Here is a 17,857-nt window from a genome sequence, read left to right on the forward strand (position 1 = left end):
ATTTTAGTCACACCGTTTGGTATTTTACAAGCTGGGAACCAAACACTCCCTAATTTAATGTATCTAGAAAAAATTGATCGGTAAAAACAGAAGTATGGTTATTACCTCAAATATATTGTACAAATCACCTTAAAATGTCTTATAACATTTCTAGATACAAAATCATCAATGATGGCTCCAACATAATAGTATCTAATAATTCTTTCCCCAAAATATAAAGTTGCTAGCCCGTTTAACCATTCTTGAGACATTGTAGACTTTAAATAATTCTTCATTGATTTTAGCCTTGAGAAGCTCATTTTAGCTGATGCAATAGTTACTAGTATTGTAATTAATATCAGATACGCAGTAGATATATTGGGATATCAATCTATTTTCCTGACAAACTAAAAAAATTCCATTAACAACACGCACGAAAGTGTGCAAAGAAATCATCTAATGCTTCACTACATTTCATCCCAAAGCGCATGTACTCTTTTTGAACATATCTTGATGCACTTTTTTTATTGTGTTAGAACCTTCACAATAATCATAAAAGTGCTTTTCATACCTTATATGTCGACTTGAGATAAACCACCCGCTCAAAATCACTCCTTCCAACACCTTAGATGATCAAATCCCTTGTCTTGCTATAGTTATCCAAATTTGTTTGATTAGCTTTATTTAACTTGATCATGATGAACCTGAAAAGGACTAGCCACTTTCTTCCAATACACTCAACCTTGTACTTGAATATACACCTCCATCTTTGCTTTTCAAAACTGAAAATCAACACCATCGAAAACATACAATTTTTATGGAATATCTATCCATTGTTATTTATTCTAATCACCGGTTAAGATCAGTAGATAATAAAACTTTCTCTAGTACCATTTGTAGGATCGTAATACACAATGATAGGCAATCAGAGAGTGTGAATGATTGTTGGAGTTTAAAAATAAGTATATCACATCCTAAGTACAAAACCAATTTAATTCACTTTTCTAAATCTAGACAAAATTTTGTTTTGTTAGTAAAAATTGGTACAAACCAAAATTGGGAACTCTGATTGACCTGAAATCTTAACAGATTAAAGTAGATAAAGTTAGACAACTAACCCACCTATAATCATGTCGATCGGACTTCAGGATCTAAAGCTATTAGCGAAACGAGACTGCTGCAACAGAGTATCATGAAAATCAATCATTCTCTAATTTCGAGATAAATCAAGAATCACATAAGATTAATTCATCAAACTTTGTCAGTCATTACTTGATGCCTTAGCAATGATCTAGATGGTCCGAATCAAGATGAAAATTTGAAATTAACAAAACTAATCCAGAATTAAAACTAGGCATGCAATTAATTAGCAAAGAAAGAGGAACGAGACCACACTAATCTTGCATAAACATAACCTTAGTCATCAATACTATGTGTACAAAGTTCTCTCTAAAAGCATCATAGTTTTCTCTCAAAATCTCAAAAATATCTAGATCAATCTACTTTTAGATCAAATCTATTGATATTCATTCTCTAATTCGCGTCTGGGAAAAGCAAAAATTGATCTCTTATTTATAAGAACAGAGAGTCCTATTTTAGTCCAACCGAGCCCTCCCTGGGCCAGCCAATGCCAGCTCCATGGGCCCGCTCACCCATGCTAGCATTGGGCCGAGCGTGCGCTGGCCAGCCGCCGAGTGTTACATTAATATCAAAACTATATATAGTTGCACGCATGCACAAGATGCAATATTATGTTACATTCAATATCACATAATTCACTTTACAAAGCCAATGTCAATATTAAATCAATGTTTCATCACACACGATTTCACACAACCATACCAACCTTGGTGGGTTAACCACTCTGGTCTCTGATGGGCTCCCTCCCCCTCAGCCATCATCCTTTCCTTGTCTTCGTGTTAACATCGGTTGCAGTGGTTGCAACCTAGGTATCAGTTACCCGTGCTGCACCTGTGAGGATATATGTGTTCCTCATGATGGCAGAATTAGCAGTAGAGACAGTCTGTTCAGCCGCAGCTAATGCGGACTTGGTCTTCTCTGCAACCATCCATTTCCTTCATTTTCCCATTCACCACTCCCGGTGCTGAACTTCTGGCTTAATCCCATTGTCCTATACTCCTATCAAGGGAAGCGACTTTGGCAGTTGCAGTTGATTTGAGCTGATGCTTTTCATCAAAAGCCTTTGGTTTTTCAACGACGTCTATACCAAGAACAAACTCTTTGGCTAGCATAGAACCTACAATGTCCTCAGCTTTCTAACGAGCGGATTCCATGCCACCAGCATTTTGTGACTGGTGATATCAAGAGTCTTGAGCTTGTTGAAAGTAATTTTGCTAATGGGAGATTTGAATATGACATGGTCCTACCTTTAGATCAGCTAAAACGGACGCCGGTAACTTGTAATTAATGGCTGGTGTGATGAATTGATGACAACCATATCTTCTATAGTCGCTCCCTGCAGTAAAGCATGGATTTTGCATAACAGAGTTCGTAAGTGTAGAAATGTTACCTTTAATACAAAGGACAAGATAGATAAAAGAAGAGAAAATCAAATGTAAGATGGAAAACATAGTACTTAGAGACCAATAACAAGAACACATCATACACGGCAGTTTCATGGAAGAAACCATACACGCAGACTGTTAATTCATATTCAGTTCGGGACTCGAACCGAGGAAAAGAGAAACATTAGTAGTAATCTTTTCTTTGCAGGCACTTCTTTTCAGAGATAGCTAGTAGCAGGCATCCACTTACGGTCTACATTAAATGAGTCGATGATGAAATGTTGCACGCTTGGGCACTAGTATAAAAAGCCTGAATCCATGACAATAATTGAAGAGAACATAAAAATAAACATAATTCTTAGGAAATCTGAAATGCCTGAATCTACCAATGTACATGGTTGAAAAATGAACATATTTACAAGCAAGTCAAATGTGTTAGACAACTATTCCTAGTAGGCTATCAGCAGATATAGAAACCCATCCCAGGATATCAATCCTGTGGTTCATTGCCCGATTACCCAGATCATGTTTCTATAAACTGGATATGTCTGTGGCTATATATTGTAACATGTTTGCTGATCTTAATCAAGCCGTGTATTCTCCAAATCCTATACGTCTTCATGGTATCAGAAAAGGCTACGTTCCTCGCCTAAACCCACCCTCCACATCCCTCTCCCAGCCATGGCTGCCGAAGTTCCCAGCGATGCCGACATCGTCGCTCGCCGCGCCGCTGACGCCCGACGCTCTGCGGATGAACTACATGCCGCCGAGGATCGCCGCGTCCAGCAGGAGGCTACCGACGTCGCCCATCGTCGATCTGCTGAGACAGCCGCTGTCCTCCACGCCCGCGCGGACGCCGCAGCCGCTGCTGCCGCCTCGCTGACGACGTCACCCGCCACGAGCAGGCCCTCGCCGCGGCTCGCCAACGTCTTCAGGTCGCCTACGCAGCCGTCGACGGCGAGATCGAGAACGACGACGTTCCAGCCGCCGACGCACAGGGCAGGGACGCGCGTCGCGACGGCTCCGACCCCGACCCCGTCGCTGCGCTCCATGCTCAGGCTCTCGGCATCCTCAACATCTGCGGCCTCGTTCCCGTCGTCCTCGACCTTGCGACGCCATCCTTCTCCAAGTGGCGCCGCCTCTTCCTCCTCGTCCTCGGCAAGTACGCCCTTGCCGACCACGTGCTGTGCGATGCCTCCTTCCCCGATGTCGCTCCCTGGCTCCGGATGGACCTCCATGTCCTCTCTTGGCTCTACAGCTCCATCTCGCTCGAGCTCTACGAGATTGTCACCACCGCCGCCCCCACAACCCGTACGACGTGGTTGGCTCTCGAGGAGCAGTTCGTGGGCAATCGGGAGACCTGCATCGTCCTCGTCGACACCGAGTTCCGCACCCTCTGCCAAGGCGCCCTCTCCATCTCCGACTACTGCCGGCGGATGAAGACCCTCGCCGACTCCCTGGTCGAGCTCGGTTAGCCCATCTCCGACCGGCTGCTCACCATCAACCTCCTGTGCGGCCTCAACGACCGCTTCGCTCACCTGCGCTCGTACCTGAAGCGCCAGCGCCCCTTCCCGTCGTTCGTCGAGGTCCGCTCTGAGCTCCTCAAAGAGCTCTCCATGGGACCGGTCGCCACCTCCGCGGCTCCGTCCGTCCTCGTCGCGTCTGCACCGACATCCGCGCCCGGCACCGCCACTGCCCTCGCCTCCGGACCTCCTCCTCCCCAAGCCAGTGGAGGCTACGGCCGCCGCCGCCGCAAAGGGAAGGCCAACGGCGGATCCAACCCTAGCGGCGCTCGCGGTACCCCTGACGGCGCTCGTGGCCAGACCACGCCTCCTCAGGGCAGTTGGCCCAATGTCTACAACCCCTGGACTGGTAGCATTCAGATGTGGCCCGGCCCAGTCTAGGGGCACCAGCCTGCTGGCTCCACCTCCCACCAGGCGTTCGTGGGTGGGCCACCACCACCCGCAGCAAGTTGGGCTCCGGCCGCCTGGCCCACCACCAACGCGCCAACCTGGTCATCCTCTGCGCCGGTTTCTTCTTGGGCCGTCCAGCCACCCACCCCGGCCCAGCCACAGGTTGCCCCTGGTCCCTTCGGTCCGTGGGATCAGCCCACTCTGGCGGCTGCTTTCAACACCATGACTCTCACCCCTCCACAAGGTGAATGGTACATGGACTCAGGCGCCACCGCACATATGGCCTCCACCTCCGGTATTCTAACTCACTACCAACTCCCATCCTCCTCCACACCTTCCTCCATTATTGTCGGCGATGGGACTTCCTTACCCATTGTCTCTACTGGCTCCACGAATGTGGGTCCTCTTCACCTCAATAATGTTCTTGTCTCACCCTCTATTATCAAAAATCTTGTTTCTGTTCGTCAATTCACCATTGATAATAATTGCTCTGTCGAATTTGACCCCGCTGGTTTTTCGGTGAAGGACCTCAGCACACGGAGCGTGATCGCCAGGTGCAATAGCTCAGGCGACCTCTACCCGCTTTTTGCCACTCCCCCACAGGCCCTTCTCACCAGCGCATCTTCCCAACTGTGGCACCGTCGTCTCGGTCACATGGGCCACGACGCTCTTCGTCATTTAACTATTTCCTCTTCCATTTCATGTAATAAAGGACCTACAGCCTCCGACATTTGTCACGCCTGTCAACTCGGTCGTCATGTTCGCCTTCCCTTTTCGGTCTCCCAGTCGCGCGCTTTGTCCAACTTTGATCTCATTCATTGTGATCTGTGGACCTCGCCGATACCTAGTGCATCTGGTTATAAGTACTATCTCGTCATACTTGACGACTGCTCCCATTTTCTGTGGACTTTTCCCCTTCGTCTCAAATCGGACACTTTCCCCACCATTGCTAACTTTTTTCATTGTTCTCACTCAGTTTGGCACCACCATTAAAAGCTTGCAATGCGACAATGGTCGTGAGTTCGATAACTCCCACGCACGAGCTTTCTTTCTCTCTCACGGTGTCCGCCTTCGGATGTCCTGTCCCTACACCTCCCAGCAGAATGGTCGTGCCGAACGTATTTTGCGCACGGTCAACAACATCATTCGCTCCCTGCTTTTTCAAGCCCATCTTCCTCCTCCCTATTGGGTTGAGGCACTTCACACCGCCACATACCTTCTCAACCTCCACCCTACCAGCACCCTCCACTACTCCACCCCCCACCTTGCGCTTTATGGTCGTCCCCCGTCCTATGACCATCTTCGCGTCTTCGGCTGCAAGTGTTATCCCAACATCTCCGCCACTGCCGCCCATAAACTTGCTCCCCGCTCCACCACTTGTGTCTTCCTCGGCTACTCATCCGAACACAAAGGCTATCGTTGCCTTGAACTCTCCACCAATCATATCATCATCTCTCGTCATGTCGTGTTCGATGAATCCTCCTTTCCCTTCGTCGAGAATCCTTCCATCTCGGCTCTTCCCACTAATCTCGATTTTTTGGATGATTTTTCTGAACAGGTACATGCTCTACCGCTCAGCGCCTCCAACTGGTCGTTCCAGCAGGTTGCTCACTCATCTGCTGGGACGTCTGCCCCGCTCGGAGGCCGACCGCCGTCTCCAACAGGAGCCACTGCGCCTGGGCCGCCCTCCTTCCCTGGGCCTCGTGCACCCAGGCCCCCGACTACACCCAGGTTGTCGTCCCCACCAAGAACGCATGCGCTTGGGCCCCGGCCACCATCTCCACCAGGGCCGCCTGCCCCTGGACCTCTGCCCCCTGAAGGCACTGACAGCAGCCTCCCTTGGCGATGGGGCACCACCACCAAGCAACGGTCTACTCGTCAAGCTCGGCCTCCGCCCGCTACGTCGTCCTCAGCTCCTGTGGGCTCTGTTCCAGCCCTTCCCGTGGTCAACTCCCACGACATGCGCACTCGCGCGAAGAGCGGTTATCACCAGCCACGTCACAATCTTCACGTCGAGGTTACCGCTATCTCCCCTGTTCCGTCAACATATCGTCGAGCTCTCGATGATCCCCTGTGGCGTCAGGCGATGGAGGATGAGTTCCAAGCCCTCACCACCAACAACACTTGGACTCTTGTTCCGCGTCCGCCCCACGCCAACATCGTCTCCGGCAAATGGATTTTCAAACACAAGTTCAACTCCGACGGATCCCTCGAGCGCTACAAAGCGCGTTGGGTCCTTCGCGGGTTCACTCAGCGACCTGGCATCGACTTCGACGAAACTTTCAGTCCTGTTGTGAAGCCTGCCACCATTCGCACCGTCCTCAGCTTGGCTCTTCACCAGGACTGGCCGATTCATCAGTTGGATGTCAACAATGCGTTCCTCCATGGTACCTTGACTGAGACTGTCTACTGCACTCAGCCAGCTGGTTTTCTTGACCCTGCACATCCAGATCACGTATGCCGCCTCAACAAATCACTCTACGGTTTGAAGCAGGCTCCTCGAGCATGGTACAATTGTTTTGCTTCTCGCATCCAGTCTATGGGGTTCATTGAGGCCAAGACAGATACTTCGCTCTTCATCTACCAGCATGGTCCCGACAGTGCCTACTTGCTTCTCTACGTGGATGACATCATCTTGACCGCCTCCACGTCAGCTCTGCTTCGCCGGATCATCACTTCACTACAACAGTCTTTTCCGATGAAAGACCTTGGTCCACTTCAGCAATTTCTGGGGATTACCGTGACTCGTTCCGCCACCGGCATGATGCTCTCTCAGCGACAGTACACGCTTGAGATATTGGAGCGCGCCGGCATGACTGGCTGCAAGACCTGCGCCACCCCAGTGGATACTCAATCCAAGTTGTCTTCTTCTGGCGAACCCGTGTCTGATCCTACCCTCTACCGCAGTCTGGTTGGTGCTCTTCAGTACTTGACTTTCACTCGTCCAGACATCACCTACGCTGTTCAGCAGGTTTGCCTCCACATGCATGATCCTCGGGAACCACATCTTGCCGCTGCGAAGCGCATCCTTCGCTATCTCCAGGGGACACCTGACCTCGGACTATTCATCGACCGCGCCTCCTCGCCGACCACCCTCACCGTCTACACTGACGCCGACTGGGCTGGTTGTCCCGAGACTCGTCGCTCCACCTCTGGCTTTGCTGCCTTCCTCGGCACCAGTCTTGTTTCTTGGTCCAGCAAGCGTCAGCAAACCGTGTCACGCTCCAGTGCTGAAGCCGAATACCGTGCCATTGCTAATGGTGTGGTAGAGGCTTCCTGGCTACGACAGCTACTTCAAGAACTGGGACAACCCTTGCAGCAGGCTACCCTTGTTTACTGTGATAATGTGAGTGTTGTCTATCTCTCGACTAATCCGGTGCAACATCAACGCACCAAACATATCGAGATTGACCTTCACTTTGTTCGTGAGCGTGTGGCCGCCGACGCAGTTCGTGTTCTACATGTCCCGACATCCTCCCAGTTCGCTGATATTTTCACCAAGGGCCTTCCTTCTACAGTCTCTGCTGAGTTTCAGTCCAGTATGAATGTCCGGCCAGCCGACGTGGGGGTGTTAGACAACTATTCCTAGTAGGCTATCAGCAGATATAGAAACCCATCCCAGGATATCAATCATGTGATTCATTGCCCGATTACCCAGATCATGTTTCTATAATCTGGGTATGTTTGTGGCTATATATTGTAACATGTTTGCTGATCTTAATCAAGCCGTGTATTCTCCAAATCCTATACGTCTTCAAAATGAACAAGATTCAGACAAGTGCGCCAGGATCGGAGGAACGTCTAGAGCACCGTGGATCAACTACGCATAACAATCTGCAACCAAGCTAATCACCAAATGCACCATAATCACGAAACAGCCAAAGAGAAAAACACACTGGATTTTGCTTCGGAACGGGGAAAGCAAACAAACAGAATCACAGAGAGCAGGAATTCCAAAATCTGCGTTCTCACCTCCACGGATGCGATCCCAACAACCTCGCCCTGTGTCTGAGAACGCGATCGAAATGGGGTGGCAGAATTCGAACCGCCTCGCGCGCATTTTGCTCCCGGTTAGGTTTTCGTAGGTGGTCGGAGCAAGGAGTGACATGGCTATGTCTGGGAAGTGGGAAATGGGAACACATGCTCCTGGGCCGTAACCTAATCATGGTCGGTCAGCCCATTTTCTCATAGAAGCCCAGTGGCCTCCCCTCTCATCCTTTCGCTTTGGACCCCGGTCCCCGGCGGCTTCGAAACCCGCTCGTGGCAGTGGGCGAGGCGAGCACGGCGGCGGAATGATGGCGAAGGGCGGTGCTGGCAGCGGGATGATCTGGGCGACGGCGGAGGATCTTGCGCGGCGCCGGCCGGTGGTTCTGTCCCTGTATCGGCAGGTCCTTCGGGCGCTAAACTCGCCGGCGCTGCCGCTGGGGCACGCGGCGCGGCTGGCAAAGAAGGCGGAATGCCGAGCCATCTTCGTCTTCGGTGCCGAGGAGAGGTCGCTCCACAACATCCGGGACCTCGTCGAGGCTGCGCGCCACACGCTTGGCCTCCTCAACCGCGGCCGCCTCCCGTAGTGAGAAGACAGAGGTACGCAGAGTCTCCCGAGCCTAGCTGCTACCGAATCTTCATTGGTGTCTCTGTTTCATACCTCAGCTTCCTTGCTATGCCCGATTGTAATATTTAGGCCTGCTGCATGTTGACAATGACTGAATTGGTGTCGTCTGTTCTAGTACTCTGTGTCTGAATTGTTTCTCTATGCATACGGCAGAACCGATATGCTATTATTATATTGTAACTGTTAGGAAATAAACTAATCCGTACAATTTCCCATTGTTTCTCCATGTAAACTACTGAAACATATGTATTCTAATTGCGATCTGCAAACCAAATGAAGTATTTTTGTCGGTATGGACGCACAATCGACTACCAAGTAGTACATGAGAATATGATCATTTACACATAAGAGAAGTCGCATTATACTCGACGTATATACCACAAATCTATGGTATGAACATAACTTGGAACTGACAGCAGCATGTTGTGGCATCAAACTCCAGGCTTAGAAGACTGGGCAGACGCCATCACCCAAGTCCACCCCTTTGGCAGTAGGACACTTGGCAAGAGGGCAGTGCTCTCCTGCAGTACCCCACCAATCGATGCTCTTGTTCTGCATGGTCAGCGAGAAGTACAGCAGCACCCCCATGAACGCAACTCCGGCGTCAAGCCCGGCGGAGAGGATGTAGTTGTACCGAGTCCACCACCTCTTGCGGTACCGGAACACGAAGAAGTTAAAGATGGTGCCGACAAGCAGCCACGAGTTGTAGTTGACCGCCGTCGCTGGGGGCATGCTAGCCGTTGCACCAAAGAGCACCGGAAGGTTGATCAGCGGTATCCAGCTCTGGCTGGGGAACACCCTGTGGAGAGCGTATACGATGACCGGGCCTGCCGCGCCGATGAGGAAGAACCAGTTGACGGCGCCGTAGTTCCCACCTGGCCCAAAGATGCGCATTGGACCGACGAGGCCCCAGATGACTGACGCGTCGAAGAACACACGGTCGTTAGGGCATGTCCAGGGGCTGTCTGGCGGGAGTGAATCCGAGCAGATGCCGTGGATGGAGCCAAGCAGCCACCACGCTGTCCCGATGTTGATCGTGCCAGCCACAATGGTACCAACAAACTGTGTAAATACAGCAAGTGAAGATTAATTAGTACAGTACCTTTTTTTTTGTTTGTTTCTTATATGCAAGCAACTGACCATTTCAATTTATAAGAACATTTACCTGAACAAGGAACATGGACTTGGGAGGGATCTTCATATAGTGGCCAAGTTTGAAGTCCGAGAGGAAGGCAACAGCCTGCGACATGCTCATGTAGCCATAGACTTTGAAGCAGACGACGGCGATAGGAGAGCCCGGCATAATCAGACCCATGGCATACTCGGTGATCACATTCAGGCCAGGCGACTGCATGCACAGAAGGCAATTTGGAGGGTCTGTCAGCCTTTTTGTGTACAACGATTATCACGAACACATCTGTCCTTTATGTTTTATTCTTATTAAAAGAACGCTACTACTTGCCTGGTTGGTGGTCGCGGTGATGATGCTGATGGGAAGTGTGAAGAGGAATGCCATGCCACATGCGAAAATGAGGCCCCACCATGGGAGTTGTACCTCACGCTTGAGTACAGTGCAGAGGATCAGGGACACTGCAATTGACAGCGCCATCAAAGAGTAAAACCACCATGCTGGGATCTCGCTGTACTTGCTCATCAGCCTCGTGTGGATGTCAGGCTTCTCCCTCTGCGACGATTTGAAACGGTGGTAGATTTCCCTGGACATTGGCGATACCCAGTTTCAACCAACCAAAGTATTAACCAAAAAGCATGTGTGTATATATAGAGTATTTTTCTCATGTATTAAGTGGAGATGCCATACTTCCCATAGAAGAGCCCGACATGAGTGATGGTCGACGCAATGGTGGCGAAGCTGAACCCATAAGTGAGTGCAAAGAACACGCTGAGGTTCACTTTGCCATTCCTGTCATAAGCTTGCCGGTCAAGCTCGAATTGGTTGTTCACAATCGATTTGACGTCGTATTCGGTGCCATTCGACATGAACAGGTGCGAGGAGAAGATGGGGAATGTCTTGGCGCTGTACAGGTCGAACCCCCAGTACGCCATAGGCATGATCACGTAGACAAAGACGACGTAGCCGACGAAGATGTTGGCGGTGGCGAAGAAGGGCGAGATGAGGGGGCTGAAGAGGAAGGAGGAGACGGTGGACCAGTCGAGCGTGAAGGCGAAAAGACCAAGGCCCTTCATGCCTGACCCCAGCTGCTGCGCCGTCACGGACTTGGAGAAGACCCAGCACAGCCATGAGATGGACGTCAGCGTCGGGAACAGGTAGCCTGGCACGGCGTACCATGCGAAGCTGCACGCGAGCACCACCACGAAGAACTTGGAGCGGGAGATCTGGCGTGAGGCTTTCGCGGATTCGTCCTTCTTCTCGTGCAATGCCCTGGTTCAACATTGAGCACACATTGATCAGCGCCATTATTGTAAGCGGCATTTCTAAAAATACGATGTCGTCATGAAGTGATAGAGGACACTCCCCATCGATTTTTTCCTTCCCTTTGATCAGACTGGTGTACAAAAAAAAAATGTGTATGTTTCATCTCAACGCAAGCAGTTTACAATGAAAAGATGCAGCTATTCATAATTCATCGAGATTTCTACTGATCACAAGGTTATAGTTATGTAGACCAAAAATGATTCATGAGTAACCACTGATGGCCCCGTTTCAAATTCCGGCCGTTTGGATCCCCTCGTTTTGAAGGAATTGGTATTTCATTAATAGAGTATGTTATTTGGTTTGGAATTTAATATTTTACCATTTTTCAAAGTTTAAATATAAATCTATCCGAAAATTAATTTTATATATCACTAGTCGATGTTTTTATTCTGTAACTTATAACACGTTCCTCGGCTCGTTTCCCTATAATAAAAATGTAACACATAAATATATTATGTATAAACCATATTAGCTTAATTGATTTATATCTAAATTACGATTATTAGAACCAAGGACCCAAACGGGGCAAAATGTTATACAATACAAAACCATTATTAAAATACTCTTGTGCCGTCCTAAGAAGATGCAACTCTCACTTTTCGATGTCTCAATCGATCTTAAACACTTAATCATGAAATGTAACAAGTATCGATAGATTAGATTGACTACAAAATATATTTTTATAATAAATCTATTTGAATATATAAATACTGATACAATTTTCTGATCCCTCGGTTCCATAACGAGTACACTTTTAGAGTCTTAAATTTGTCTCAAAACAAGTGCACCTCTAGGTATCAAGGTATGAGACTATTTAACTCTTTGCCTTTTTCAACTTCCTTTTTCCTAAATCAATCACTGAACAATGTAATAGCTGACAATTCAGTGATCTGCATGTATCAGCCAGTCCATAACCCCATCACTGGATCCATTATGTGGCTGCACTCCCATGTTCATGGTGGGGTGTACCAAGTCCTCTGATCTATTCCTACTTGAGCTTTGAGAGGACCATCCTAAAGAGAAAGAGACAGTCCAACTGAAACGGCACTGCGTGCCTAGCTACATATTCTATCATGCGTCATGATGCTCCTCAGATTCTCCGTCTCCAAAAGTTCATCTGTTTTAACTACGCTTTTGTCTTGACAACGATTAAATGTCATCGGCCAGTCAGATTAAATTCTCTGTCCTGGGAGCAACCTTGGTGACAACGCTGCTTACATATGTTTCCAAGAAGAAACATCGACAAGTTGGGACTAGTTTGACAGTAACGTGCGTCGCTCTCTGATTCTTAGCTGTGGCTTCCTAATTTCTTAGGAGAGTGTTTCTGGTGAGACAAGATAGGGCAGCAAAAACTGTGGAGCGATTCCGGTGAGAATTAAACATGAAGCACAACCAAACGGACTCTAATAAATGGCTGGAGGTAGTATTAGGTAAAGATTGCTAACCTCGCGGGAAAGGGTTAAAGATCGCTAGCTGACACGAAACCTAGTTTTTTGGTTATATCACAAGTTTTGTCAGTTTACTACTATGCGCCAATAGTTTTCAGTTGTATGTCTGCTTTATTAGTAGTACGTCCGGCAAACTAGACCACAAAAATCTTTCTGGTTAATGTCGCAAGTTTTGGTTGGAGTAATGCTGTATGCAACGCTACAGACGCGCACGAGCTGCCAAAGGCCAACCAGAGGTGAAGAACAGTGCAATTTAAAGAAGCCAGGAAAGCGTTGGTCTCGCCGCCGTCCGAAAATCCAACCCACTAAGATCCTTTGCAGCATTATATCCATAGTTTACCTAAAAATACTATTTTACACTGTTTTTACTGTGGATTTTACTGTTTACGGAGTGAAGTTTAAATATGGGTATGAATAAGCTGTCGGAGATAGTCTGCATACCTTAACCAAAGTTCAAGAATACGGTAGTAGAAACTTCCAAAAAGCCCAAGCCCATAACAGGGTACCAGCTTATTGGTTTCACTGAATTGAAGTAAAAATAGTGTAGGGTTAAAACTGGTGCCTTACTGGAAGAGGGAGACCTGCACGAGCGTGCCCGGCCACCACATGTGCGCCGGCTGCACCACGTACTTGCGCATCAGCCCTGCCCACCCGTACCCGAGCACCTTGAATGAAGCCAGCCATTGATGAAGCGAAAAGCGAGAAATGTCAGCTAGGTAGGTAGTTGATAGGGTGAGAACGATAACTGCACAATACAAAGCTATCCTGTGTAGCAATAGCAATAGCAATAGCAATAGCAACCTGCGTGGTGACGACGAGGAGCCAGGCGGTGAGGAAGGAGATGTGGCGGCCGTAGAAGGCGCGGATGATGTTGATGATGCCGACGGCGTAGGCGCTGCCCCCACCGAAGGCGAAGCCGGCGTTGGCGAAGATGCAGATGAGCACGTGCTCCTTGATGTTGAAGGGCCCCGGGTTGAGGCTCCACGCCCCGCCGCCCAGCAGCGCGGGCGCCCGGAACCTGGTGCGCGGCAGCGCCCGGGCCATGAAGTGGCCCACGGGCAGCGACGCCACCTGCACCGTGATCTGCGTCACCACCAGCGGCTCCGTCCGGTACGAGAAGAACTGGTTGAGGAAGCTCATGAGCGCGCACGACAGCAGCCCGATGCTCCACATCCGGAACGTCCACACCGGCAGCGACGAGTCGTCCGTCGTCGGCACCGTCAGCCGCACCTGCTCTATCGGCGACGTCTCCTCGTCGTCGTCGAGGATGCCCTCCTCCTTCACAGCGGCGGCGGCGGCCTCGGCCTCGGCCAGACCCAGCTGGTCCGTGCCTATCTCACCCATTGTTCGTGGGCGGATTCAATAATGCCAACCTGTACTCGCGGCGCCTGCGCGTGCTTTCCTTTGGTTGTAATTTGTAAAGAGAGGCGCACTCTGAGGTCTGAGCTCGCGCGCGCGTCTTGAGGGTTTATATTGAGGGATTTTGAGGCTTTGAGCATGGTGATGGTGAGTTATTGCTAATAGTTTTAATGGACTGGGACCGGGAGAGGCGTCACGCGGCGTGTGCTATCTAGCCGCGCCATTGATGACGACAAAAAGAAGATTCTCTCCTCCTCCTTAAAATAGTGGATCTACCATATCTGGCGATCAAAATTTTATCAAATTTGACTAAATTTGTAATTAAATTGAAAATTAGATTTAAATTTAAATCTAATGATAATAATTATATATTATAAATATTAATATGTTTCTATATATTGGATTAAATTTAAAAATAGTTGGCCGTTAATGCTTCCATAGAGTGCAAGTGCAACCGACTTTGAGTCATCGAGTGTCATTTCCAGTTTTCCAACTAGGGATAAAAACCGAACGGAATCGATCGACCGCCACAACCTTCTTTAGCGGCACTGAACTCGCTCGCCTGCAGTGGCCCTCTAAGAGCTCTCCATAAAACTACTCCTCAAAATCAGTTTTAAGGGACATCTAAATAATAAGTGAGGATAAATTTTAATCATTTCTCCAACAGATCCCTTAAAGCAGCAGTTTGTTTCTGAGAAGCCTAAAAAACCCCTTATTTGTAGCTACAAATGAGAGAGTTTTAAAGGCTATTAAAAAGTTGGGAGCGCTTTAGGGGAACTGTTGGAGACATGTTTTTGTGTTTTTCTCAAAAAAATAGATTTAGGGGAGACTTCTGGGGAGCTTTTGGAGATGCTCTAAGGGCTCGTTCGATTCTACCTCAATCCATATGGATTGAGGGGGTTTCAATCACTGATAAGTCAAAATACCTTTCAATCCATATGAATTGAAAATAACCGCACATGCCCTAACGCAGCGACCTTCTCTCATCTCCCTGTCTCTACGCCGCAGCATTGCTGGCCTAGTCACCGTCTACTGCTCGATCTCGTCAAGCCATGGGTGCACAAGCAGCACAACCGCACGTCTTGGCCACCATGCCGACGGGCCTCCATTCGTCTAAGCAACAAGGAGATGTTAAGCTGAAAGCACATAGTGCAAGCATATGCTCCAAATGTTTCACAGTTGTTTCAAGCTTACATTACAAGTATTTTGTTTTGATATGTTACAAAAGTATATCTCGATGTTGCAAGTGTATGTTTTGAATATTCTAAACTGCCTCAGACAAATGTTGCAAATGTATTTACTAAATATTTCAGTTGTTTGAGGCGTACGTTGTTAGTGTTTTATATGAATATTGCAAAAGGTACATATAAATACTATATATATTATATATATATATATATATATATATATATATATATATATATATATATATATATTTAAGTGTATACAACATATGTGAACGGTGTAACAGATGTCGAGGAGAAGACAAGACGTTAGAACGGGAGCAAAGTACTATGGAGGAGATGGCATTAGACTGTTGAAAGCATCTAGGCCCCTGGTTGGTTTTAGTGATTAATGACAACGTAATATTATATGTGACTAACGTGTGTTTTGCAGAGACAAATGATAAGTTAGGTCGCATGACAGGTAGAAGTACTACAACGTGAAAACAATCCCGGAGATAAGAACTCGAAGCGACGGCTAAAACGACGAAACAAAAGGTGAAGGTCTACGGAGTCCGAGTGTCAAGGAGATGTGGACACTCGCGGTTTAGTTAGGTCTTTTATTTCTCTTTTAGCCGTACTATAAAGAGGGGTTGTCGATGAGTAGTTTGACCAAGAGAGTTCTAGTGTAGTGTTGGTGCACAATCACACTCATATACAGTGCTAGGTGTCACTCTAGAACTCACTCACAAGTTAGAACGAAAACCGATTTGAAAATCAGCTGAAAAACAAGAAGTAGGGTTTCTGTCCCTGGGGCACCGGACTGTCCGGTGTGCACTGGATTGTCCGGTGCACCCTCTGCCAGGTGGGGCCAGGCTGGTCCAGGGCAGAGGCCTTCCCTCCACAGAAACTCGAGAGCGCAGGTTTCAGAGTTGAATTTTAGTGGCGCACCGGACATCGCACCGGACTGTCCGGTGTGCACCGGACAGTGACTGTTCAATGTCCGGTGTGCCATGAGTCCAACGGCTAGCTGTCAGAACTAGCCGTTGGAAACGACCGTTGGCGCATCGGACTGTCCGGTGCGCCAGTGCGCAGAAAGTTGACTGTAACAGCTAGTTGGTGGGTGAGGGCTATTTATACCCCTTCCACCCACCATATTCAATGTCTTGCACTCCACATTTATTACAGCACATTGCTAGAGCATTGCAAGCACCAAAAACCTAGTGAGGAGATTAGAGAATCTTAATCCGCGTTTGTTCCTCATTAGCGCTAGTGAGAGCCACCTAGAGCACACACCACTTGCATTAGGCTTCTCTTGGTCAAGCGAAAGTCTATGACTTGTTACTCTTGGTGATCGGCATCACCTAGACGGCTTGGTGGCGTTGGGAGCTCGGTGATCACCGTGAAGATCTTGTTGGTGACCCGACTCAAGTTTGTAAGCGGTCTCGAGGGATCCACCGCGCCGGAGTGGCAAAGAATCATCTCGTAGTGAGCACTTGGTTCTTGCGAGGACCAAGGGGGAGCAATACCCTTGCGCGGGTGCTCCAACGAGGACTAGTGGAGAGTGCCGACTCTTCGATACCTCGGAAAAAATTGGAGGAGTCTTCTAAACCTTGCTTTACATTCCGCACTTAATTCAAGCACTTTACATTGTGTATTTGTTTAGCAAATATTTGAAGTATTGTCTTAGCATTGTTGCATTTCTAGTATTATATTCTTAGTGCTAGTTGTTGGGGTGAAGTTGGGCTCTTGCTTAGCTCTTGCTTAGGTTTTAATTAGTGTTGATTTTTAGAAAAGCCCAATTCACCCCCCCTCTTGGGCATCGTGATCCTTTCAATTGGTATCAGAGCCTTGTTGCTCATAGATTAGCTTAACCGCTAGAGTTACGATGTCCGGTGGGGATGGACCTCCTCCCGTTTTTGATGGTGACGATTTTCCTTATTGGAAAATTCGTATGGAAGCATACTTAGAGGCTATAGACATTGGTGTCTATAAAGCCGCCACACAAGGATTCCCCGAACCTAGAGATCGCACAAATCTTGTAGGTGATGAGTTCAATTATGAGAAATGGAATGCTAAGGCCAAAAACACCCTTTTTAGAGGCCTTTGCAAAGATGTGTTCAATAGAGTAAGAAATCATAAAAATGCTCATGATTTGTGGATGGACATTTGTGCTCTACACGAAGGAACTAGAAGTGAGCGTGAGGAGAGATATCACATAGCCATGCGAAAGTTAAATTCTTTTGAAATGCTTACTAATGAAAATGCAAATGCTATGTACTCACGTCTCGATATTCTTGTAGAGGAAGTTAATGGATTGGGGCTTACTCAAATCTCACAACCGGATGTTGTGAGGAAGATTCTCAGTGTCCTCCCAATAGACAAATATGGACACATTGTCAC

At 48.1% G+C, this 17,857-nt stretch overlaps 2 protein-coding genes across 2 annotated transcripts; one reads left to right on the top strand and one right to left on the bottom strand.

Annotated features, from left to right (window-relative positions):
- Positions 1-8,606: 8,606 nt before the first annotated feature.
- LOC100304174 (uncharacterized) lies at positions 8,607-9,251 on the top strand. The gene has a single exon (NM_001165629.2). The coding sequence runs from the start codon at positions 8,710-8,712 to the stop codon at positions 8,986-8,988; it is 279 nt and encodes a 92-aa protein (NP_001159101.1). The 5' UTR covers positions 8,607-8,709; the 3' UTR covers positions 8,989-9,251.
- On the bottom strand, positions 9,175-14,416 carry LOC103627583 (oligopeptide transporter 4). Its single transcript, XM_008647886.4, has 6 exons — positions 13,734-14,416; positions 13,500-13,597; positions 10,849-11,430; positions 10,492-10,744; positions 10,195-10,377; positions 9,175-10,091 (listed from the first exon to the last, which is right to left on the bottom strand). Exons 1-6 carry the CDS (start codon positions 14,274-14,276, stop codon positions 9,474-9,476), a joined length of 2,277 nt encoding a protein of 758 aa, XP_008646108.1. The 5' UTR covers positions 14,277-14,416; the 3' UTR covers positions 9,175-9,473.
- Between the last annotated feature and the right edge of the window lie 3,441 nt (positions 14,417-17,857).

The sequence above is a fragment of the Zea mays genome, chromosome 5 (genome assembly GCF_902167145.1).
Source record: "Zea mays cultivar B73 chromosome 5, Zm-B73-REFERENCE-NAM-5.0, whole genome shotgun sequence".
Classification (NCBI taxonomy): domain Eukaryota; kingdom Viridiplantae; phylum Streptophyta; class Magnoliopsida; order Poales; family Poaceae; genus Zea; species Zea mays.

Bases quoted from the DNA above. Each gene is read 5' to 3' on its own strand.
- LOC100304174 (NM_001165629.2), top strand. From the start codon at position 8,710: ATGATGGCGAAGGGCGGTGCTGGCAGCGGGATGATCTGGGCGACGGCG.
- LOC103627583 (XM_008647886.4), bottom strand. From the start codon at position 14,276: ATGGGTGAGATAGGCACGGACCAGCTGGGTCTGGCCGAGGCCGAGGCC. The intron at 11,431-13,499 runs GTAAGGCACCAG...ATGTTGAACCAG, and splicing joins GTGCAGGTCTCCCTCTTCCA to GGCATTGCACGAGAAGAAGG. The intron at 10,378-10,491 runs GCAAGTAGTAGC...CTGTGCATGCAG, and splicing joins TCACCGCGACCACCAACCAG to TCGCCTGGCCTGAATGTGAT.